Source organism: Equus asinus, chromosome 5 (assembly GCF_041296235.1).
Source record: "Equus asinus isolate D_3611 breed Donkey chromosome 5, EquAss-T2T_v2, whole genome shotgun sequence".
In the NCBI taxonomy this organism is placed as follows: Eukaryota; Metazoa; Chordata; class Mammalia; order Perissodactyla; family Equidae; genus Equus; species Equus asinus.
In genome coordinates this window covers 81,228,545-81,253,819 of record NC_091794.1, presented here as the reverse complement: position 1 = coordinate 81,253,819, position 25,275 = coordinate 81,228,545, and the positions used below count along the sequence as shown (strand labels likewise).

The window sequence follows — 25,275 nt, the reverse complement described above, 5'->3', positions numbered from 1 at the left end:
TTCATACGCACTGTTTATAGAGCTAACATGGGTGGAAAAATCAACATAGAAGGTTTTCTACATTTCGAATTTTGGATATAGACTGTGACAACTCCTCTCTCATAAGAGACGGTTTTTATTACTTTGGTGAGCCCTCGAGAGATATCAACTTCAGTGCTGAAAGTTAAAGAAGGGCACCTATAAACAATTTGTGGTTATGATGCTAGTTCCATGTTCTCCCTCTATGGCAAAAAATATTTGTACCACACATGATCCAAATTGAACATGCATTTTTAAAAGATCATACCAGACGACAAAGAGAGCAATTTCACTGAGATACATTTCTAAGATGAATCTATTTATCATTTAATCCCTCACATGAATTTCTCTGATCAGATAATCTACAAGAGTAGGGAAAAGGCATCTTGATTGAAATGAAAAGAAAAGAAAAAAAAAAGACAAGGGTCACCCCTAGAAGGTAGAATCTAGTACTTGGGTGCTGGGTACACATTGAGAGTGAGATGAAAATGGAAAAGGGCTTCAGAAATACAAGTGAAAGAATTACAAAGACAACTTTGTCTATGCTTCAGCTTTGGTGTCAGCCACCTTAGCTAAACCTAAATTAACACAGAAAATTTCTTTAGAAAGCTGCAAATCTCATGTTCTTCCAACTCAACTCAGTCATCTCAGTCCAGAGGATTGGCTGACTATTTACTTCGCACTCCTCCCCACTGGTAGGAAGAGGCAAGCCTGTGTTGTGTGATTTCATGCAAATTACTCAACCTTTAGGCACTTTCCTCATCTATAAAAAGAGATTTATGCCACTTCCTTTAGAGGTTTGTTAAGAGCATTAATTAAGCAATTTATGTGAAGTACTTAGCACAGAATCTGAAACACACAATCAGTGCTACCTGCTATGACGACCACTAGAACATATCTACTACTGATGCTGAGGACCTGCTGATAACAGGCGAATATTCAATGGTGATTAATGAGAAAGAAGACGGCTTTGGTATGAGGCAATATATTCCCCAAAAGCCAGATTCATAGCTTCAGCCATTAGACATTAGATAGTAAATTTCAAAAAATCTTTTAATTAGACATTCTCCATGGATACTTCAGTCTGGTTCAGTCAAGAGAAAGAGGGACACTCTCTTTACATACTTTAATATGCTCACTAGTATGGTACATATTTTCATTCGTAAGTACACTGATTCTGTTATTAACAGACAACAAGTAGTCTGATTAGTAAAGCCAGTGTATCTATGTATCCCAAAATGTATTTGGATAACTGTTATTATTGCAACCAAAACCCAAATTCTGGACAAAGAAAGTATCAATGAATCTAACCTGGGCAGCACCAGTCAGCTTGTGAAAGGTCCTTTCTGGAGTTTCCTCTTAACCTGTGTCAAAATCCTACCTCTTTAAGTTCCATTTCCAGCATGGTAGTGTGATATCCCTACATACTAACCTTCTGCTGATAACAACTACAAGTTGGGGGGGGGGGGGGTGGTGGCGACACCAAGGGGACAGGACAGGACACAGGATGAAAACCAGCTATGGATTCTGAAGAGTAAATGAAACAGGCAGATTGTGGAGAGAAGTCAAAACGTGGGGAGACCAGCACATTGGTGAATCTTCTGTTTTGTTGCAGCTTTGCTCCAAGGTCAGGCAGTAGAGGTGGACTGTAAGTAGCTTAAGGTGTCTTTCCGTCAGGAGGAACCAGGGAAAAGAGCCCAGGTAAACACAGCCAGCTACCAGAGAGAGAAGGGAATCCCACAGGGAAGAAAGTTGAAAAGGATGCCTTAATACTGTGTATGAAACACTACAAGAGTCTCAGGCTGGCCCCTGAACTATGCATATGCAGATTAGAATAAAGTGGAGGCTTGAAGGATCAAATTGAACTGTTCAAAAATAAAGATAAGCAGCAGCCAGAGAAAAATGACATATCACATACAGAAAAACATGGATTGAAAATGACTGGATTTCTCAAAAAACTGACGGAGGTCATTAGGCAGTGAATATTTTTAAAGTACTTAAAAAAATTTTCAATCTAGACTGTATATCTAATGAAAATATTCTCTATGAATGAAGGCAAAATAAAGACATTTTCAGAGAAAGAAAAAGTAAGAGAATTTGTTGCCAGAAGATCTGCAATATAAGAAAGTTCTTTAGGCTGAAGGGAGATTACAGCAGGGGGAAAACGTGGACCTTGAGGAATTAATTAAAGCACTAGAAATGGTAAAACATCTAGATGAACGTAACAGACTACTGTTTTCCTCTTAGGTTTTAAAAATTACATGATTATTTAAGGCAAAATTTATAGCACTGTTTTGCAAGCTTTTCAATGTACACAGATGTAATATATATTACAACTATGGGGAATGGTGAGGAAAGGGGCAAAGTGGATCCATATATGGTTGGGAGAAGTCTACAATTTACATGAACTGGTATAATATTAACTCTGAGTAGACTATAAAAAATTAGAAATGTATACTGAAATTCCAATATATAACTACATACAGAGGTATAGCTAAAAAGCCAATAGATAAAGTAAAATAGAATACTACAATATCCAAATAATCTAAAAGAAGGCAGGAAAGGGGGTAAGAAAGGAATTAAAAACATAGAGTCAAACAGAAAACAAATGTAGACCTAAATCTCATGATATCTATAATTACATTAATGTTAATGATCTAAACACTCCAATAAAAAGGCAGAGATTATCAGAGATGCTAAAAAAGCAAGGCTCAGCTAAATGTGGCCTACAAAAGTCACAACTTCAACATATAGACACAGAGAGGTTGAAAGTAACACATGGAAAAATATATACCATGCGAATAGTATGTACAATGGTAAAATGGCTATATTAATATTAAATTAAAAAATAACAGTATACCAGAGATTTTTTAAATTTTTGATAAAGAAACCTTCATAAAGAAAAAACTCTTGACAAAGAAATAACTGACGAAGACATAATTATAAACATGAATGTGACTGATAACAGAGCTTCAAAATACATGAAGCAAAACTGACAATTAAAAATCAGTAAAGAAAAAGAACATTGGAATACATTAGCCAATGCCTTGATCTAAATGATATCAGAGAACACTATAGCAAACAACTGTAGAAGACATATTCTTTTCAAGTGCACATAGACATTCACCAAGATATAGCACATGCTGAGCCACAAAACAAGTTTCAATAAACATGCCAGACTGAGATGAAAAAAAATTTTATTACAAATCAACAAGATATCTAAGAAAACCCATTATTTGAAATATTTGGAAATTAACACATTTATAAATAATTCCTGGGTCAGAAAAGACACAGGAGAATTTTTTAAATATTTTGAACTAAATGATAATGAAATGCAACTTACCAAAATTTGTGAGATGCAGTTAAAGCAGTGCTTAGAGGTAAACCTACAGCTTTCAATTTTTTATTACTAAAGCAGAAAGCTCTCAAATCAGTGATCTAAGTTGCACCCTTAAGAACCTAGAAATATTAGTAAGTAGAAAAATGAGCAAGTAGAAGGAATAATAAAGATAAAAGTAGAAATAAACAAAACAGAAAACAGACAATAGAAAAAATTTTTAAACAACAAAATCTGATTCTTTGAAAGGACTAACCCAACTGACAAACCCTTAGCTAAACTGATAAAAGACAGAACACAAACCATCAATATCAAGAATGAATGAGGAGGGGGCTAGCCCCGTGGCCGAGTGGTTAAATTCGCGCGCTCCGCTGCAGGCGGCCCAGTGTTTCGTTAGTTCGAATCCTGGGCGCGGACATGGCACTGCTCATCAGACCACGCTGAGGCAGCGTCCCACATGCCACAACTAGAAGAACCCACAACGAAGAATACACAACTATGTACTGGGGGGCTTTGGGGAGGAAAAGGAAAAAATAAAAAAAAAAAAAAAAAAAAAGAATGAATGAGGAGTCGTTACTACAGATTCTATGAATATCAAAAGATAAGAGATTACGAACCACTTTATACCAATGAATTCAACAACTTAGATGAGAGGGACAAATTCCTTTAAGAAGATAATTTACCAAAACTGGCATAAAAAGAGAAAATCTGAATAGTCTTATATGAAATAAACTAAGTATCAAAAGCCTCCCCATGCAGAAAACTGCAGGCCCAGATGGTTTCACCGATGAATTTTCTGAAACACTGAAGGAAAATATATGCCAATCTACAGAAACTTCTTCAGAAAACAGAGGAAAGAAAACTGCCGAAATTGTTTTATGAGGCCAGTATAACCCTAATACCAAAACCTGACAGACATTACAAAGAAAGAAAATTATAAATCCAAATTCCTCATGAATATACATATAAAACTCCTAAACAAAATATTAGTAAACTGAATCCAACAATATATTAAAGGGATACTATAGTGTGACTTAGTAGGTTTTATCCAAGGAATGCAAGATTTAACATTCAAAATACAATCAATGTAATTCAACATGCTAACAGAATGAAGAAAAGCCATATGATTACTTCAATAGGTACAGAAAAGCACTTGACAAAATTCTATAACCATTCATGATAAAAGCTCTCAGCAAACTGGGTTTACTAAAGAACTTCCTCAATCTGATAAAGGGCATCTACAAAAGCCCTACAGCTTATGTTATACTTAGGGGTCATTTCCCCCTAAGAATGGAAATAGGGCAAGGATGCCCACTTTCACCACTTCTATTAACACTACAGTGGAGAGTCTATTCACTGCAATAAGGTGGGAAGGGACAGGGGAGGAAGAGGGGGAGGGACAGGAAAACTGTCTATTTGCAGGTGATATAACTGATCATATGAAAAACCCCAAGGCATCTTCAAAACAATTACTGGAACAAGATTAAAGAATACAAGTTTAATATACAAAATTAATTACATTTTTACATACTAGCAGCAAGTAATTGGAAAATGGATTTTAAAATATACAGTCATGTGCCCAAAACATTTCAGTCAATGACAGACGGTATATACAACAGTAGTCCCATAAGATTAATACCATATAGCCTAGGTGTGTAGTAGGCTATACCATCTAAGTTTGTTAAGTACACTCCATGATGTTTGCCAACAACAAAATCACCTAAGGTCACATTTTCACATTTTTACATTTTTCAGAATGTATCCCTGTCATTAAGCAACACATGACTGTGTAGCATCCAAAAACAAAGCATTCAGGATTAAATCTAACTGGAAACACCCGAGTCCTCTACACTGAAAACTAAAAAAACATTCCCAAAAGAAAGTAAAGACCTAATGAATGGAGCAATAAAAAATTTTCATGGCTTGGAATAATCAATATTGTTAAGATGTCAATTCTCCCCATATCAGGGTTGCCTAGGGATAAGATTGGAGGGAGGCATGAATTACACAGGGACAGAAACAAACTTTTGGGGTGAGAGAAATGTTCATTTGACACTGGTGATAATTTCACGGCAAAACTCCTCAAATTACAAAATCTAAATATTCACTTAACTGTACATTAACAATCTCTCAATAGTATTATAAAAAACTAAATTCTACCCATTCATCAAAATGACTCCTCATTAAACACTTCCTAGTCTAACTCCCTAATTGGATAGTATTTCTTCTGCTTTAAAACCCCTAGGAAATTCTATTTACACGTAAGTCTTAGAGGCAACACATAGTGCCTCCCACATAATGTATACTCAGTATATTTGTCCAATTGAAATAATGTTTTTTTAGTTCTAAGAGTACGAATGTAGATTACATTCCTTCCTCTGCTCACTTATACCTTTAACTAAATCCTCCCTTACTCAGACTCAGAGCGAGAGGACACACAGTGGGGGATCACTTAATCAACAAAATAACTCGGTATAACAATGGAAGAAACTGAGTCACAAATAACAACACAAATGACAACAATCTCAGATATGGAGCAAGGTGCAGAGTATCCTGCCTAGAAAAATGTCTTCTATCCTCCAGTTATCTTCCTGTTATAAACTTGTAATCCATCACCTTCGAACTATAATACACAATTTAGCTCTTAACTTCAAGAAAAAGTAAATGTGTATTCTTCTTTGTTCCAATAAAAGCTGGATAACTGCAGATTATGAGTTTTTTGCAGAGGCCAACATGTTTAGGACAGTGAGTTTATATACTGCTATCTGGCCTTTACTCCCTCAATAATTTCCACAACAATGCATTAGAAGATTTAAGCAAAACTATTCACAGCGATTTCCTCCTGATCACCCTGCTTCTACCCTTGTTCTCTTACAGCTTATTCTCCACACATCGGCTAGTGCGATGCTGTTAAAATCTAAGTCACCTTATGTCACAACTTTGCTTATATCCCTCCAATAGCTTTCCATTTCCTCAAAATAAAACACAAGTCTTTACAAAGACATACAAGGGCCTACACAATCTTCCTCCTGCTCCCAATGCTTACATCTGTGATGTCAAGTCCTACTACTCTTCCCTCCTCACACGCATAAGTCCAGCCACAGTGGCCTCCCTGTTGTTTCTCACCATGACAAGTATGTTTCTACCTCAGAGCCTTTGTGCTTGTGGAATTTTACAAGGGAGATTCTCTTCCAGGGCTATACAGCTGACAATCCACTTACATTTATATATAAAGAAACTATGGCCAGAAAAATTAAACATTATATTTATGTTACCATGTTATAACATGGTGTAACATACAACTTTAAAATTAGGTCTCCTAATTTCCCCTAAATCTTGTACTTCATAAAAGTGATACCTCATGGCTTTGTAACATGGACTTACTTTTGCTCCTAATTTTACTTAAGGAACTTCAGATTATTGAATGCTGCTAAAATATAACACAATCTAAAGGGTTTTTCTTTTTAGAATTTCCATTTCGTACCACCACCAGCACCCCATCCTTACTCCCAGCTTTAAAGTGTTCAGAAATTTTACATTTCTAAAGGGACATTATTTCCTACTTATAATTCTTTCAAAGCACCTTCCCTGTGCTAAGTATACAACAAAAAAAGAGTTAAATGTGTGACCTTACTACTCATAAGCAACAGTTACATACAGCCATTTCAACTTCTGTAACAGTACTAAATTTGTCCACTTATGTTTTAAAACTCTGAATGATGCACTTAGGCAAACACTAAGCCATGACCGGGAAGAGACTCTTTCAATTACAAGAAACAATATACTCCAAAAGACGCACCTTCCGTCTACTAATTTAAAAGGAACAGTTGTGCCCATACATACCCTGAACAGATGGAAGGTGTTTTTTAAAGGATTTCCTGGGTTGGGACCCAATTTATGAAATAAATCAAAGGCTATGAAAATGCAGGAGGCTGTGGAAAAAAAAGACACGAGAGTACACACAGGTCTGAAAACACACACACACTCTGCCAATAGAAAAGAAGGAAAGACATGTGACAAACATTGTCAGAACCCAACCATATCCCCTCTGCATCCATCTCTACACTCTGAAGGCTGCTCAGTACAAACATTTGCAACTCTGCCTGAGGAGTTTTATTTGGTTGGGGAGCATGCTGTGGCTTTGTGCGGGGCAGGACAGAAGTGCGAAAAGCTAATGTCCCTAGCAGCATCACTCACTCAGTGAGAGGAAAAGCTGAAGAATAAATATCCCGGCTCATTGACCCACAGTTCTAAACTGCCTCCCAGAGTTCCCCACTGAAACTGAGCTCTAAGTGTTCTCAGTGGTAACTGACTTAAAAATTGCCCACTTTCCTAGGATCACCCCTCAAACTACTGGTGCTCAATTCCTTGTGTACTGCTGGGAGAACTCATACCATGACAGACAGGTATTTTTTCTTTTCTCAAAAAGAATGTCTTTGGGAATAGATAGGAAATCTTTCTTTAGCACAACAGTTCTAAAGATTTTTGATCTCAGGACCCTTTTACACTATTAAAAGTTATCAAGAATCCCAAAGAGCTTTTATTTCTGCAAGTTATATCTATTGATATTTACCTATTAGAAATTAAAACTGAGACAAAATTTTATTCATTTAAAACCAACAATAACAAATGCACTACATGGTAATATAAATATTGTGTTGTATGAAAAATATAGTCTTCAAAACAAAACAGTGAGAAGAATGACATTATTTTAACTTTTTTTTTATTGCTTTAATACTTAGCATAATAGAAGACCACTGGATTCTCCTATCTGCCTCTGCATTCAATCTATAGCAAAATCACAGGTCATGTAACCTCTGAAAAATTTATGAGCAAAAACGCAAAGAACATCTTAGTATTATTATGAACACAGTTTTGACCACAAGGACCCTCTGAAAGGGCCTCAAACACTGAGAACCACTACTTTAGCATATGAGGTTCCTATAAGCAAAGAATAACATTACAAAATAACCAAGACATATGATTTAAGCTTTTTAAAAAGTGGGGGACAATCAAAGAACGAACAGAGAAAAAACGTATTTCTGTGTTTATCAACATGATAAAAGAGATAAAATGCACTAATCTGGAGCATTCATTCTTCTCAAAGCATTTCTTTAACAAAGAATTGCCTAAAATCTGAGAGTTCCTTCTTCTATTCCTTGACATCAGTTCCCTTGGAATAGTATAAGTGCTTGCCAGTCTTCAAAAAAAAACCCACAGGTAATATCTAGCTAATTTTGCTTTTTTCTACTCTAAGCAGCTTCCAGTGGACTGGGTACTTTTCACTAATAAATAAGGAAAATACCCTTTGGTTGCACTGAACAAGCAAGGCCAAATTAAAAAGCAAATGCAAAAGGTGAAAGAGAATATTTATCTGTTAATTAACATATGTTAAAAAGAAACAACAGGCCCAAAATGGAGTCACTTAGACTAAGTTTCAGCCTCTCCCAGGAGTCGATTTTTAAACCAATCAGTCTGGAATTTCCTGAGCAACACTAGTGAGGTAATCTGCTGGTAAAACCACCTGCCTTCCCTAAGGGAAAGTGAACTTGCCTGGAATAATCCACTCTTTTAACCTCTTTGTCCCACCTTCTTTCTGCCTAAAAAAAAAACCTTCCATTTTGTATAACTCCTCAGATCCCCTATCTATTTTTTGCTGGATGAAATGTTGCCTGATTCATGAATCTCTAAATAAAGCCAATTAGATCTTGAAATTTACTCTACTGAATTTTTCTTCTTTAACATATAAAAATAGAAACTAATAGGATAGGAAAAGTGAAAATAAGAAATTATTGTCCTTCTTCAACTCTATGCTCCAGTCATACTAACCTGTCAGTTCCTTGAAATTTGGGGCACTCTTTTTAACCATCAGTCTTTTCACAAATAAGTTCCCCTCACTCTTTCACACTGCCAATCACCCTCATCTGCTTTATTTCTGTTCATTCGACAGGCATCCACTGAAACATCAGTTCTTCAAGGAAACCTTTCCTGACTCCTACACTAAATTATGCCTCTCTCCAATATGGCCCCACAGTTCTCAAGACCCTTATTTTTAGGGTGACCACATAATTTATCAGCCAAATGCTATTTTGAGAATGAATGGGGAATTGTTAACTATGCTGAGACAATGAGCAATGATATGAATATAATGTCATCCTACCTTATCAGTTTATCATTCCTGCTTAAGTAAAAGCTTCCTAAGGAGAGAATATGGGTCTGTCTTTGTTTACCACTATTCCCCCAACACTTAGCCCTACACTTACAATGTAAAAGGTATGCTCTCTCTCTCTCAATGAACAGCATGAGTAATACAAATTAATTTGAAAGAGGAAAAAGTCATCCAGACAAAATGAACTACTATGTTCTCTCCCAAATCCTGATACTTTTCCACTTCTATATCTTATCTTTGACCATGACCTCTTATCTCATGCCTTCCTACCCCACCACCCTCCATCAGAATATAAACTTCATGGGAGTAGCGAATGTGTTTTGCTAATTGCGGTTTCTCCAGCACCCAGAACAGTGCCTGCTCAGGGCAGGTACTCAACATTCAATAAATATGTACTCAACGAATGCTCCTCTCTACCTTGCCTGTCTGTCTCTACATCAAAGCCAAGCCAGATAACCCATGAAGCCTTCCCACACGGTCCCAGTAAAACATAACCTCTACTTCCTCTGCACACAATATTTCATATCTTTTTTATAGTACTTTCTATACATGCTTTGCCTTTGTGCTAGAATTATGTGTCTTATCATATCTCCTTCTTCTTGGTATATGCCCACAACATCCTAGCATGATGCCTGACACACAGTATCTAGAGAACAAAGATCTATAAAATTAAACTGGTAAAATGACCGTATTACACACTATTATGGGTATATATTTAGAAATTTGATACCATGCTAATTTTCTAAAGAACTTCCTCATTCATGTATATATCCCTAGCCCAGGCCATTACCATTTCACAAATGAGACTACTGCAACTCCATCTACTTAGCATTGAGGGGTTTCAGAACAAGCCACCCCAGAATGTGCCACTTTGGCATGTGGATTATTTTGAGATGACGGCAACCAAGACCAGGTAAGCTCAGGAAAAGCTTTTATCTCCTCCTTAACTGCCTAAAAGAAATTAGAAAGAGGGCCTATACCAGGAAGAGTGTTATTTTTCATATCTGAGAGACTTACCTACATGGCAAGGCAAACATTTATTTACCAAACATTTGTTCTTCTCCCCTTCCTGTGAATTGTCTTCCTCCCCTTTGAAGCCCCAGCTCCTATCCGTTTCCTTAGGTCAGGATGGTATATAAGCCTCAACTGCCTGGCTGCCTTTGAGTCTCTTATCTTTGTGGGGCTCCTGTATGTACATAATTAAATTTGGTTTTCCCTTATTAATCTGTCTTTTTCTCAGAGGGAGTCTCAGCCAAGAACCTAGACGGGTAGAGGGCAAATTATTTTTCCTCTCATACAGCATCTTCCTCTTGCAATGAGTATTTGATGAAGAGCAAGTATCTTTCTTAACTGTTGTTTTGATTCCTTTCTCAACACGACAGGCTATCATATCAAAGCAATTTCTTGATCCCATATCTTTAGGCTTTCTACCCAAATCATTCTTTTCACACCCTTGCCTAAGCTCTTCACCATGGTTAAAAGGGTTTTCAATTATGCCCACCTGTACTTCTTATTTACCATTCAATCATGCATGCTGTATTCTCCAAGTGGAACATCATTTACTATTTTCTATGCAAACAAGTTACACTTCTGCATCAAAATTCTCATTCCTCAAAAGTCTCATTCCTCTTCCTAGAGGCCTTCCCAGAGCAGCATTTTTCTATTTTGAGTCACTTTAGTTATTACCACTTGCCCTAACAGATTACTTATCACTTGCCTGTCATTTATAATCATATTTATGTCACTTAATCATATATACAGTTTTTAGGTTAAATGTGGGGGATTCTCTTTTAAAATTAAGGACCATTAGCTCACAACAAAATATGCACAAAGAAACTTGATTCAGTGTTGTGGGCTTTGGCATAGCAAATACTACTGGCAGTAAAGTGCAGCTGTAAACAGCATGGACTTTAAAGGCAGACTACCTGGGTTCATAATCTCGCCCTTTGTCCTTATTGTCCTTGGTATCCCTGGACAGTTTACCTAACATCCATGCCTATCAGTTTAATCATTTGGAGTTACTATAAAAACTGCATGAGTTAACATAAATGAAATTCTTTAAAAGACATCTGGAACATAAACTCAATATAATTATCTATTATTATTATTATTATGCTGTTGTCTTAGCTCAGGTTCCTTTAACAAAACATCATAAACTGGGTGGCTTATCAACAACAGAAATTTATTTCTCACAGTTCTGGAGGCAAGAAGTCCAAGATCATGGTGCCAACATGATCAGGTTCTGGAGAGAGCCCTCTTCCAGGTATTCTCACATGATGGAAAGAGAGCTGGCCAGCTCTCTGGTTTATTCTTATAAAGACACTAATTCCATTCATGAGGGCTTCACCCTCCTGACCCAATTACTTCCCAAAGTCTCCATCTCCAAATACCATCACACTGGGATTGGGATTTCAACATACGAATTTGGGGGAAACAAACATTCAGTCCACAGCAGCTACTGAGACTTCTATCCTCTTACTTTATAGTTGATAACATGAAGCTCAAAAAATCTAATAACTTGCCAAAAGTCACAAGAACAAGTAAACTGTAAAGCCAAAAGAGAAACAGAGGACTCCTAGTCAAGGAGCCACTCACCCATCATGCTAAACTTTATTCAATAATTTTTTTAGGTCTTCAGGTCCATTTTATGATAAAGAAAAAGTGGTAAGAAGATAAAAGAAATCAGAAAAAAGAAAATGAGAGACATTTATATACTTGAGGATTAAGAACAGAAGAAAGGAATACTATAATGATCAAGAGATATGTTTATGTAAATGGAGGGGGTCCAGAGAACCGAGTTAAGAATATTGGCCCGGATATAACTATCAGGGTTGATTTTTCATTTAGGATATGAAGATATTGTTACTTGCATTTTTAAAAATCACTTCTCTGTAGCAGTTTAGAAATACTTTTCTGTTCCATTAAAAGCTCATCTTATAAAATATTTTTATTTTTCACATAGAATTTTGATGTTTACACATGGACAAAGGAATAATAAATTTCAGAAATTTAATAAGGAACATTCTAGAGATGTCAATCTATTTACATTTTAAAATCCTTTAAAAGTTTCAACTTATGGATGTTTAGTTTTTGAGCAAACTTTAAATGTATAAAGATCAGATTCAGAACCATCACTATTTGACTGTCCTATGTATTTCCTTAGATAAAACCCAATGGCTACCTAAAATACAAACTCTATCCTAATAAAAATATTACCTTCCTCCCTTCTCCCCCAAAAAAACCTCTAAATGAAAAATACAGACACATCAGTTTATCAGGGCAGGAAATTATGTTTTGTAAGAATACTATCTTTCAGAGTATTAAACAGTATCTGTCTTCCTGATTAATATACTCTGCTTACAGCTGGTCTCTTTCACAGGTTCCTCTCCTACAGCAGCATCCAATACACAGCTCAGGCCAAAATAAATGTCAATATTACTAACTGAAAGGCTCTGGTACTGGATATTTTATGGTACTATACTACAAAGGTAAATTGTTGAAGCTTTTACATGCTTTTAACTTAAAATGAAGCTAAAAAGATAAACAGTAGAAAATAAATATAGAAAATATATGTCCAAACATATATTCAAGAACACATGCTTTGTATGTAAAACATACTTCTGTAATCTGAATTTTATATCTCTATAGACGTCCATTATAAAACTGACAATATATGGTCTCCAGAAAAAAGGGGGACTCTCAGAAATAAAGACGGATTGCTCTCAGAACTATGAAACAAGGTAACAGAACAAAAGGCTGGCTTAATATCCAAAAGGAAGGCACAGTTGTCAACTGGACTACCAATTCAAATTTCCAAAACCAATTCAAGCTCTAAGAACTTCAGAAGAAGAGGGCAAATGATAGAGAAGACCACCATTTCTGCACCCTTCAACATATACATCCTCACTGATGCTCTGGGTTTAACAATGTGGATTTTTCTCCCCTTCCTTCAAATTCTGGCAATAGATGCTAAGTGTTTTGTACTCTACATTTTCACACAATTAAAGTGTGAAAGTCTAAGTGCTAAGCCTGCTAAGCACACAGGCTAAGTCTGTTTTAAAAGGCAGAAGCTGGAGGGCAGGAACTGAGGTTCATTCCCTCTCACACCATTACATACACAGCTCATTGACATGTCAGTCTTAAAACTCTGTTACCAGAAGACTATGCCACCAATATTAAACTTTAACTTCTTAAATTTTGGTTTGTATAAAACCAAAAAGTGTTCTGGCCTAAGAGTTCACCTTTAATTCTATATAGTTTGGTAACTAGAGTACTGAATTCCTTCTGCTGGCTCCATAAATCTGCTTGCGTAAACCCCATTGCTGCTGTACCTCATGGGCTCCCCTGATCCCAACTTAAACCCAGCTTAAAGTCCTTGTCTTTGAGATTGGGAAGTTTTCTCTCTCTACCAGGAATAGGCATAGAACAAATTTATTTGACCAAATGTTTATTCAGTTTCCTTCATCTTCTCTTATTCCCTTTACCCTGATTTATTCTGCAAACATTTACTGATATCTATTATAAGCTGCGAAAAACACTAACACTGGAGATACAAATATATTTTCTCTGCCCTTAGGGGATCACAGTCCAGCAAAGAAGACAAATATAGAAACAAATAATTTCTACAAAGTGTGAGAAATTCTGTGAAAGAACTTTGCAAAATTCTACAAGAATACACATGAAGAAGTGAGGAAAGATTTGACACTTTAGTTAACATTTGGAATGGGTCTTAAGGGATTGTAGGGTAGGATGGGGGTGGCAGGGTGTGTGCGCGCGCGTGTGTGTGTGTGTGGAGGCAGGGTGTGTGTGTGTGTGTTTTAGTTGAGATGCTAGAAATGTAGTCAGAAAAGCTGAAAGGTAAAGTTAATGTCTGACGACAGCCAGTGTCAACTAAAAATACGTTACAATAAACAACTCAGAGTATCAACTACAGCTCCTTTTCTTTCATTCATGCAAATTAATCTTAACCATGAATTTACGAGTAAGAATTATCTTACAAACAACACACAAACACTTAAGAGATTTTGTGTACAAAATAATTATTACATGGCTGGAAGCTGGAAAAAGCATTTTAAGGACAATCAGGAAGATTCAGTGTAATCACCTGCAGTGAAAAGGAACAGCTTTGTTATATAAAACCAGTACTCAGTGTTGTAGATGCAAAGGAAAGAGTACCAAATTAAATCTCAAGAGACCCAGATTCAAGTCTCAGACAACAGCTGTGCCCTAATCACAAAAAACACCTTTTCCTTAATTCCTAAACTCCCCACCTCACTCAAAGAGTTGTTAAGATCAAATACAATAATGAGTCAAAGCATTCTGAAAAAACAGAAAATGCTATACAAATAAAATATTACCTTCATTATGGTTATACTCGCTGTATTGGAAGTAACTTTTAAAATCTATATTTCTGACATAATAACTCCATCATACTAAATTTGTAATAAAGAGCTTTTACCCGTTCTACAGATCGTGCTCTCTTCTTTGGCCGAGTAGGCAGCGCATCTTCCTTCGGGTTGGTGTCTATTGCCCAATAGGATCCCTAAAGGTAAAGAAATAAAGTAATTAACAGCATATTACAGCAACTCTATAACATTAAAACGAATTTTATAATCCTCTGCTCTAAAAGCAAACATTTTGCAGATAACAACAATGGAAAAGGAGAAGAAACACTAGTTTTGAACTAAGAAAAGTAAAGTTTATATGAGAAAAAAGGGCCACCTATAAACTACATTATGAAAGAAAAAATCACAATCTGAAGCAGCCAAGTCCAAGAACTTCTGCCACAGTCAAATTAAAAAGAGAAAAGATTGAGGTGGGCCCGGTGGCTTAGTGGTTAAGTTCATGCATTCCTCTTCAGTAGCCCAGGGTTCACCAGTTTGGATCCCAGGCACAGACCTACACACTACTCATCAAGCCATGCTGTGGTGGCATCCCACACAGATGAACTACAAGGACTTACAACTACGATGTACAACTATGTACTGAGGTTTTGGGGAAGGAAAGATGAAAATAAAAAGAGGAAGATTAGCAACAGACATTAGCTCAGAGCCAATCTCCCTCACCAAAAAAAGAGAGAGAGAGAGAAAGAAATGATCAACTGAACATATTTTTTAATATAGACTAATTCTTAATTGATCATATATGATAATTACAACAGTCTATGACATTCAAGTCTAATGGAATTTTATGTATAAAGATACTGTAGTTTCTGTACCCTGGGACCTCACCAATCTAAATTCTAAGTGAAACAATTTATAAAGACAAACTGCTTGAACACATTTTATATGATAAGTACAGCCTGGGAAGCAACAGTCTGTACATAAATCTTTTATTGCTTATTCTGTCACAATTAACTTTCATTAATTACAGTCATGTGTCACTTGACAGGGATATGTTGTGAGAAATAGGTGGTTAAGGAGATTTCGTCACTGTGTAAACATCATAGATTGTACTTACACAAACCCAGATGTTACAGCCTACTACACACCTAGGCTGAACGGCACTAACCTTATGGGACCACCGTCACATATACAGTCCATCGTTGACCAAAATGTTGTTAAACGTCGTTATGCAGAGCATGACTGTATTTATCCTCTCTTACTTTTTGATACAAGAGAAAACACATTCAAAACACTCATTTGAAAATACACAGTAAGCACCTACTGGGTTCCAAGGCAACTCAGAAATTAAGACACCCTCAAAAAACATTTTGAAAAGCTTAGATCATATAGTTTGCACATGTTATACAGATGAGGAGACCAAAGCTCAAAAAGATAAAAGTGGTTTGCTGAACCAAGCATGTGAGAGTCAGGACCAGAATCAAGGTCACAATTCTTAGTTCCTTTTTCCCTCAATTATCTACACAGACACACACACACTCACTCACTCACAAGGCAGGAGGCAGACAGTAAGAAAGAGAAAGAAGGAAGAAAGAGACATATGCATTTCAGAAACAGAAATACAATGCATGTCCTAGTTTTACAATTAATCCCAGTCATAGTATTAAAGTTTAGTCTTTGTCTCTATTATTTTATTAATCTTTCTAGGCTGCTTTTCAGGCAATACGTGACAATGAGGGGAAATACAGTTCTCACCTATCAATCCTCACACTTTGTGCCCCACATGAATTATCTGTTTATAGCTCCTTAAACATACCACGTTCTTTCAGGCAACCGTGCCTGCCCTATATGCTGATCTCATTGCCTATAATATCCACCCTACCACTGACAAAATCATATTCCACCTTCAAAATTTAGCTCAGATGTTATCTAAAGGAATCCACCTTGGATCCTCTTACCATACTCAAGAATTCAACATTCTCTCCCTCTGCAAGATCTCTATACTTTTTATACATTTAGACCATTGATTGCACTTAACATTACAATTTTATTTACAGTTCTGTATCCCTTCTAGTTACATAAGGGTAAGAGCTCATTTCTATATTCACAGTGCCAGGCACGATGTCAGACACAGAGCAAGTACTTAATAAACATTTGCTGAAATGGAAAGAAAAAGTTGTTGAACTGTGCCAAGAATGTCAGAGTACAGGGTATAATGCCAGGCCTTCCCAGATCCTAGTCTAGGCAGGCACCGAACTTAGCACTCATTTCATCACTCAGTCACTGCTGGGGCATTCTTCCATGTTATCTTTCCAAGTGGTCACTGCATCTCAGCTGGTGAGCCTACCAGATCTGATGTACACTTGCCAAGAACCATGTAAATGCTACAGAAATTAAGCACTAAAAGTGAAAACAATGATTTCATGAATATGTTCAGCTAGCAACGTTCAAAATAAATAAGGAAAAAGTTTTACACTCAGTTGTTATAAAAGGTTAAAATAAAGCAGGAAGAAAAATACCAAAACTCACAGGACAATAGTTTAAAAACCACTCTTCATGGAAATGATCAATTCCAGTGTTTAGTTTTGTTTTGTGTGGATGTGTATAAGTGTATTAATCTGGGAACACCATTCACTGTCCAAACTTTAGACTGATTATTAAACACTTTAATAAAATTACAAAAACAAATACAGATCTGTTCCTCCACAGAAAATACGATTGGCTGTGCCTTGTCACAAATAGGTAAAAACAGAGAAAAAAACTGTTCATAAGCCTAACATTATCCATTTGTACTCACAAAACCCTGAAGGCCCAAATGCAAACACTAACAGTTGAAATGATCCACAAAAGAAGTTGTAAAATCTTAAACCTAGTGGCTTTTGCTAACCTATCATCTGAGTTTCATCTGTGAACTCACAGGTTTGGATTAAATGACATTAAAATTTCCCTTTGCAATCAAAACCACAAGATAGCACCAGCCCGGTGGCGCAGTGGTTAAGTGTGCGCGTTTCGCTTCGGCGGCCCGGGGTTCGCCAGTTTGGATCCCAGTGCAGACATGGCACCACTTCGCAAGCCATGCTGTGGTAGGCGTCTCACAGATAAAGTAGAGGAAGATGGGCACGGATGTTAGCTCAGGGCCAGTCTTCCTCAGCAAAAAGAGGATTGACGGCAGACGATAGCTCAGGGCTAATCTTCCTCAAAAAAACAAAACAAAAAACAAAAAAACCCCACAAGATACCACTTCACAGCATTAGGATGTCTATTATCAAAAAATCAAAAAAACAGAAAATAACATGTCTTGACAAGGATGTGGAGAAACTGGAACCCTTGCGCATCACTACTGGGAATGTAAAATACTGCAACCACTGTCAAGAAGAGTATGGCAGTTCCTCAAAAACTTAAACACAGAATTACCATATGATCCATCAACTTCACTTCTAGGTATATACCAGAAGGAATAGAAAGCAGGGACTTAACAGATATTTGTACACTTGTGTTCACAGCAGCATTACTCACAATAGCAACATGAAAGCAACCCAAATGTCCGTCCATGGATGAACAGATAAATAAAATATGGTATACAATGGAATATTATTGTCTTAAAAAGGAAGTAAATTCTGACATATTTTGCTATAACATGGGTTAACCTGAAGACATCATGCTAAGTGAAATAAGTCAGTCACAAAAAGACACATACTGTGTGATTCCACTTACGTGAGGTACCTAGAGTAGTCAAAATCAGAAAGAGAGAAAGTAGAGGAGCAGGGGGAAGGTAGGATGGGGAATTATTGTCTAATGGGTGCAGAGGGTCAGTTTGGGAAGACAAAAAAGTTCTGGAGATGGATGGTAGTGATGACTGCACAAGAATGTTAGAAAGTACTTAATGCCACTGAACTATACACTTAAAAAATGGTTAAAATGGTAAATCTTCTTATGTATCTTTTACCACAAACAACGTCCCTTTCAGCTACCTTTAAAAAGCAGTGACCTTTGCTCTCCTTACTAAACAATTATTTCTCACAAAAACTGAACTGCCTAAATATAGGCAATCAACACACATTCCATCCAATTTCTTCCTAGACTAAGGCCTACTCCTCTAGGTTCACGTGAATCAAGCGGGAAATAAGAGTTTTTTGTTATCTGATTTTATTTTTAAATCAACTTTATTGAAGTATGTTTAAAAAAAATAAAGTGCACCAATTTTAAGTACACAGTTCAAGGAGTTTTGACAAATGTACACAATCATGAAGCTAACACCAAAAGTAAGATACATAACATTTCCATCATCCTAAAAAGCTCCTTTGTGTGGCTCAGCAAGCAATCCTCATTCCTTTGCCCCCACCTCCATCCCACACAACCAACCATCTGCTTCGTATCATTATAGATTAGTGTTGCCGTTTCTGAAATTCCATATAAATGGACTCAAACTGTCAAACTACTTTCCAGTCCCACTAGCAATATCCAAGTTCAGCTGTTTCATGTCTCTGCCAATAGTATTTTAAGTCTTTTCAATTATAACCATTCTAGTGGATGTGTAGTTGTACCTCAGTGATTTTCGTGTGCATTTCTCTACTAAATAATGATGGTGGGCATCCCTGCATGCTCTTATTCGCCATCTGTATATCATCTTTTGTGAAGTGTCTGTTCATCAGTTTTGCCTATGTTTTATTTGGGTTATAAGACTTTTGGTGAATACGAGAAGATGGATGTTAGTTGAACGCACTGTGGTAATCAATTCACAGTATATATAAGCCAAACCATCATATCACTGTGTAAGTTTAAAGTATACAGCATATGTCAATTATTTCTCAATAAAACTGGGGGAAAAAAGACTTTTGGGTACTGGCCCTGTGGTATAGTGGTTAAGTTGTGCACACTCCGCTTCGGCAGCCTGGGTCAGTTCCCATTGCGGACCTATATCACTCGTCAGCAGCAATCCACATACAAAATAGAAGATTGACAAAGATGTTAGCTCAGGGCCAATCTTCCTCAAGCAAAAAGAGGAAGATGGACAAGAGATGTTAGCTCAGGGCCAATCTTCCTCAGCAAAAATAAATAAATAAATAAATACCTTTGGTTATTTGTGTTATAAGAATTTTTTATATTTTTTGAACAAGCAAGTCCTCTGTCAGATACATACACACATATACACACATATGGTGAATATTTTCTCCCAGTCTGTGGTTGTTTATTTTCATAACAGTGTCTTCCAAGGAGCAAAAATCTTAAACTTAATAAAGTCCAACTTATCAATTTTCATTTTGTGATCTGTGCTGTTTATCTCCTATCTAAAAAAATACATTTGCCTACTCCACCATGGCAAATATTTTTTCCCATGTTTTCTTCTAGAAGTTTTATAGTCTTAACTTTTATGTTTAGATCTCTGATATACTTAGAGTTAACTTTCTGTGTAAGTCTGACGTAAAGGATCAATATAAATTTTTCTTTCATTCAGATATATAGCACCATTCCTTGAAAAGACTGTCCTTTCCTCATTGAATTACACTGGCACACCCATCAAAAATCAGCTGAATATACATGTGGGTCTATTTCTGAACTCTATTCTGCTCCATTCATCTATTTGTCTATCCTCACGCCAATAACATTTTGTCTTCATTACTGTAGCTGTATAGAAAGTCTTGAAATCAGGCACAGTAAGTCCTACAACTTTGTTTTCTAGGTCCTTTGCATTTCCACCAGCTTGTCAATTTCTTAAAAAAAAAGTCTGCTAGGATTTTATCGAGATTGTATTAACTCTATAAATCAATTTGGGGAAGACTGACATCTAACAACAAGTCCTCTATTCCACAAACATGCTACATATCTCTATTTATTTGGGTCTTCTTTTATCTCTTGGTAATGTTTTATAGTTTCCAGTAGAGAAGTCTGCATACATTTTGTTAAAATGTATCCCTAAAGCATTTAATTATTTTGGGTGCTGCTGTAGATGGAATTGCTTTTGTTAACTTCATTTTCCAATTGTTCCTTAGTGGTATAAAAATATATATATTGACATTGTATCTTGTGACTTTGCTAAACTCACTTACTAGTTCTAGTAGCTTTTCCATAGATTCTTCAGGATTTTCTACATATACAATAATGTTGTTTGCAAATAAAGACAATTTTACCTATTCTTTTTTCAATCTGGATGTCTTCTATTACTTTTTCTTACCTTATTCCATTGGCTTGTCCCTCTAAGAGAATGTTGAATAACTATGAATGCAAACATCTGTGTATTGTTCTCAGTCTCAGAGGGAAAACATTAATGTCTCATCATTAAATATGATATAAATTCTAGGTTTTTCACAGATGCCTTTAATCAAATTAAGGAAATTCCTTTTTATTCCTAGTCTGCTGAATGAGATTCAAATTTTTTCAAAGGTTTTTGTCTACATTTGAAATGATATGATTTTTCATATTCGTCTACTCACAGGGACAGTTACATCAACTGATTTTCTAATTTTAACCTGCACTGCATTCCTGGGACAAGTCCCACTTGGTCATGATGTATTCTCCTTTTCACATGTTAATGAATGTAATCTGCTAATACGTTGTTAAAGATTTTGGGGTCTATGTTCACGAAGGATATTGGTCTATAGTTTTCTTTTCTTGTTATTTCTCTGCCTGACTTTCGTATCATGGTGGTGCTGACCCCATGAAATGAGTTAGAAACTGTTCCTTCACCCATTTTTTTTTTTTTTTTTGGTAAGAGTTTGCTTTTTCCTTAAATGTTTCAGCCTCTGGCTTCACTGCTTTTTATTTATTCATTTTCTATTTTATTGATTTCCATTCTTATCTTTATTATTTCCTTCCTTCTACTTTGGATTCAATTTGCTCTTATTTTTCTAACTTCTTAAGGTACATACTTAGGTAATTGATTTCAGACTCTTCTGATTTTTCTAATAAAAATATTTAAAGCGATAAGCTTCTTCCTAAACACTGCTTTAGTCATATGTCACAAATTTTGATATATTCTGCTCTTGTTATTCAGTTCAAAACATTTTCTAATATCCCTTATGATTTCTTCTTTGACCCAGAGGTACTTTAGAAATATACTATTTAATTTCTAAACACTTTGGGTTTTCAAAATATCTTTTTTTTACCTAATTTGATTCTGCTAGTCAGAAAACATACTCTGTAAGATTTCACACTAGAAATACACTGCAACTTGCTTTCTGGCCCAGTAATACAATTTATATTGGTGAATATTCACTGTGCCTCTGAAAAGGAATGTATATTCTGAGTTTGATGGGTATAGTGTTCAGATTCTTGATTACTTTTTTATCTGGTTGTTCTATTATTTTCTGAGAGAGGTGTGTTAAAATCTCCTGCTATGATTCTGGATTTGTCTATTTCTCTTTTTAGTTCTGAGAGTTTTTGTTCAGTTTTTTTGAAGATCTGTTTTGGGGCACATACATTTATAATTCTTGTATGTTCCAGATCAACTGATCTTTTCTTCTGCTTCCAATATGCTGTTAAGGCCATTCAGTGAATTATTCATTTAGTTATTGTACTTTTCAGCTCTACGATTTTCATTTGCTTCTTTTTATAGTTTCTATCTCTGTACTGAAATTTCCTATCTGTTCATTAACTATTTGAATATATTTTAATTCTTTCAACATATTTATAATGTCTGTTTTGAAATTTGTGTCTGCTAAATCCACTGTCTGGCCCACTTGTTCCACCTGTTTCAGGAGCTGAGATAACTCCAACTCTGCCTTACTGACATCAGTCTCTTTCACTTCCTAGCATTCTAGGCAGGCTTCCCATGAAGCTATCCCTGAATAATGCATCATGCTGAATTTCAACAAAAGTACTACAATATTTAAAAAATCATATGGTATCCTGAAGAGAAAACCTATTAACCCACAGATCTGGATTCAAATCCCTGATCTGGTTCACTAATCTTGGACAAGTTATCAAACCTCTGATCCACTTTCCTCATATCTATTTCATAGAGTTATCATGACAATTAGCCCTAAGTATATACCAGGAAAACTAGTCACTACTACTTATCTGTGTCCAATGGAGGCTTCTGGTTTATAGTTAGGTCATTTTACAAATAATTTATAGAATAAATCATAAAAGGATAGTGGGAAACAATCATGAGATATTTTAACAAGATTTTAAACATAGCAAACTCATTTTCTACATTTTATATATAATACATATTACATTTAATATACAGGCATACCTCGAAAATATTGCAGGTTTGGTTCCAGAGTACTGTAATAAAGCAAATACTGCAATAAAGCAAGTCACACAAATTTTTTGGTTTTCCAGTGCATATAAAAGTTATGTTTACACTGTACTGGAGTTTATTAAGTATGCAATAGCATTACATCTAAAAAAAAATGTGCATACTTTAATTAAAAAATACTATTTATTGCTAAAAAATGCTAACCATCATCTGAGCCTTCAGTAAGCCATAATCTTTTTGCCGGTGGAGGATCTTGTAAAAAGCACAGTATCTCTGATGTGCAATAAAGAGAAGCGCAATAAAATAAAGTATGCCTGTATTCAAATTCTCCTGGTTTTTAAGTATATATGCCAAAATGGTGAATTTCTTTTGAATGCAACTGATTATCAATTGTCATGCATGAAACTAAAACAAACATCTGTCTTATAAATACTGACTCTGGATTTCCAATCTCTAACATATTCTACTTTGTTATTACTTCTGGTTCTTTTTCTTATATTTTACTATCAAAAGGCAATACTAATTCCAGATTTCAAATATACATTTAATAGACTCTAGCATATTATTTACTTTTGGTTCTTCTTGTACTCACATTTTCAAAATTCAATACTTTTGAAATTTTTTATGTTTCAGAATTTTGTTGAAGGATGGCCATCTCTGTTTCATAATTGTAAAAAACATCTTCATATTCAGTTCATAAACACCAAATAGAATGATGAATCCATTAACTTTTTCATTTCTATATCATCTATTTCCTTGCAAGCACTTCTGTATACACATCAGACTTCAGGATTTGTTCACTTACCATCTTTGCTATCAATTGAATTTTGGTACACAAACAACATAAAAGATGGAAAATACTGTCACATGACTTCCTAGAAAAAAATGGGATGATTCGAAATTCTAGTCACAAAATACTGCATGATGAAGACCTTCTTATTGAATGACTAAATGGATGAGAATAGCACATATCTTATTGTCCTTAGAAATATATCATTAACTCAATATTTCTTAGGTCTAGGGAAATTAATCTAGGATACCATCAACTCAATTTCACCATTGTGATTACAGTCTAGAGTGTTGCTTCTGTCTTTGTATTCATCTTCCGATTCTACTGACATAGTAAACTACTTTCCTCTGTCAATTTTCATCTCTTTGTCATTACGGGCAGGGGAAACAAACCTAAACTCTCCACTGTGTTCAATGAAAGCTAAAAGAAAAAGACCTAAAATGGCATCTATAAATTTTTATTATGCCTTCTTGAAAGATGTAATACCTTGGGGAACACAACGAGAACCTGAAGGATAACAGTGATGATTTCATTACTGCATCATCCTTCTAGGTCATTCAATCATTCTTTTGTAATCTCGTTATTTTGGTGTTTGGGCATGATGGAGAAAAACTGATGGGCAATGATGAAATAATTCTTGGGATGATAAAATCACTTCAAGATTTAGGGAAAATAAGATCAGTAGGCTCCCATAATACATGCTAGATTTATAAAAGAATTGCATGTGATAACTGCAAGATACAATACCAAGTTTTATTCTATTTTTTAAAAAATACACAAATTTTCTATTTGTTCTTTGGAAGATTTCTAAGAAAGAATAAGTCAGAAAATAATCATCTTTACAAATTAAAACTGCTCAAAACAGATACTCAAAAATTAAATTGGGTCCTGATAGTATACTGAAGGTCAAATAAAATATCTATGAAATATTCCCTGCTCCAGGATTTGACCACATATTGTCTAATATTCTTTCTCATCTCCTACAATTTTTATTAAAGAGGAAGTATACAAATATTTGGCAAATCTTAAATTTTAACAGCTGAAAAGGACCTTTAAAATAATCTATTACAACTTTATTTAATTACTGAATAGAGTTATGCCTACATAAGTTAATTTGGCTAACTCTGAAGATTTATCCTTACGTTTAACATTTGCTGAATTCATGCTTTGCACAAGAAAAGGTAAATAAAAGGTATATAACAAAAGCCAAAATACTTGTAGTAAAGTTTATTAACAAAAAGAAAATGCAAGAACAAAAGCTATACCTGGACATAACCTGAACACTACCTAACCAGTCATTGGGAAACTGACACACTGAATCACCCAAACTTCTCAAACTTTGGGTAGACACCAGAAGTTTTCACGGCAGTGACATCTTTCTCATCTATGTATCTCCAAAGTCAAGCTTAGTACCTAGCA

General features: G+C 35.5%; 1 protein-coding gene across 13 annotated transcripts in view; it reads right to left on the bottom strand.

Annotated features, from left to right (window-relative positions):
- Window positions 1–25,275, bottom strand: part of FOXJ3 (forkhead box J3) — a 133,946-nt gene that overhangs the window by 35,726 nt on the left and 72,945 nt on the right. For all 13 annotated transcript variants that reach the window (XM_014867288.3, XM_070510156.1, XM_070510158.1 and 10 more), the window contains one exon: window positions 14,983–15,066. In XM_014867288.3, the coding sequence (XP_014722774.1) occupies window positions 14,983–15,066 (84 nt within the window). The remainder of the gene's footprint in view (window positions 1–14,982; window positions 15,067–25,275) is intronic.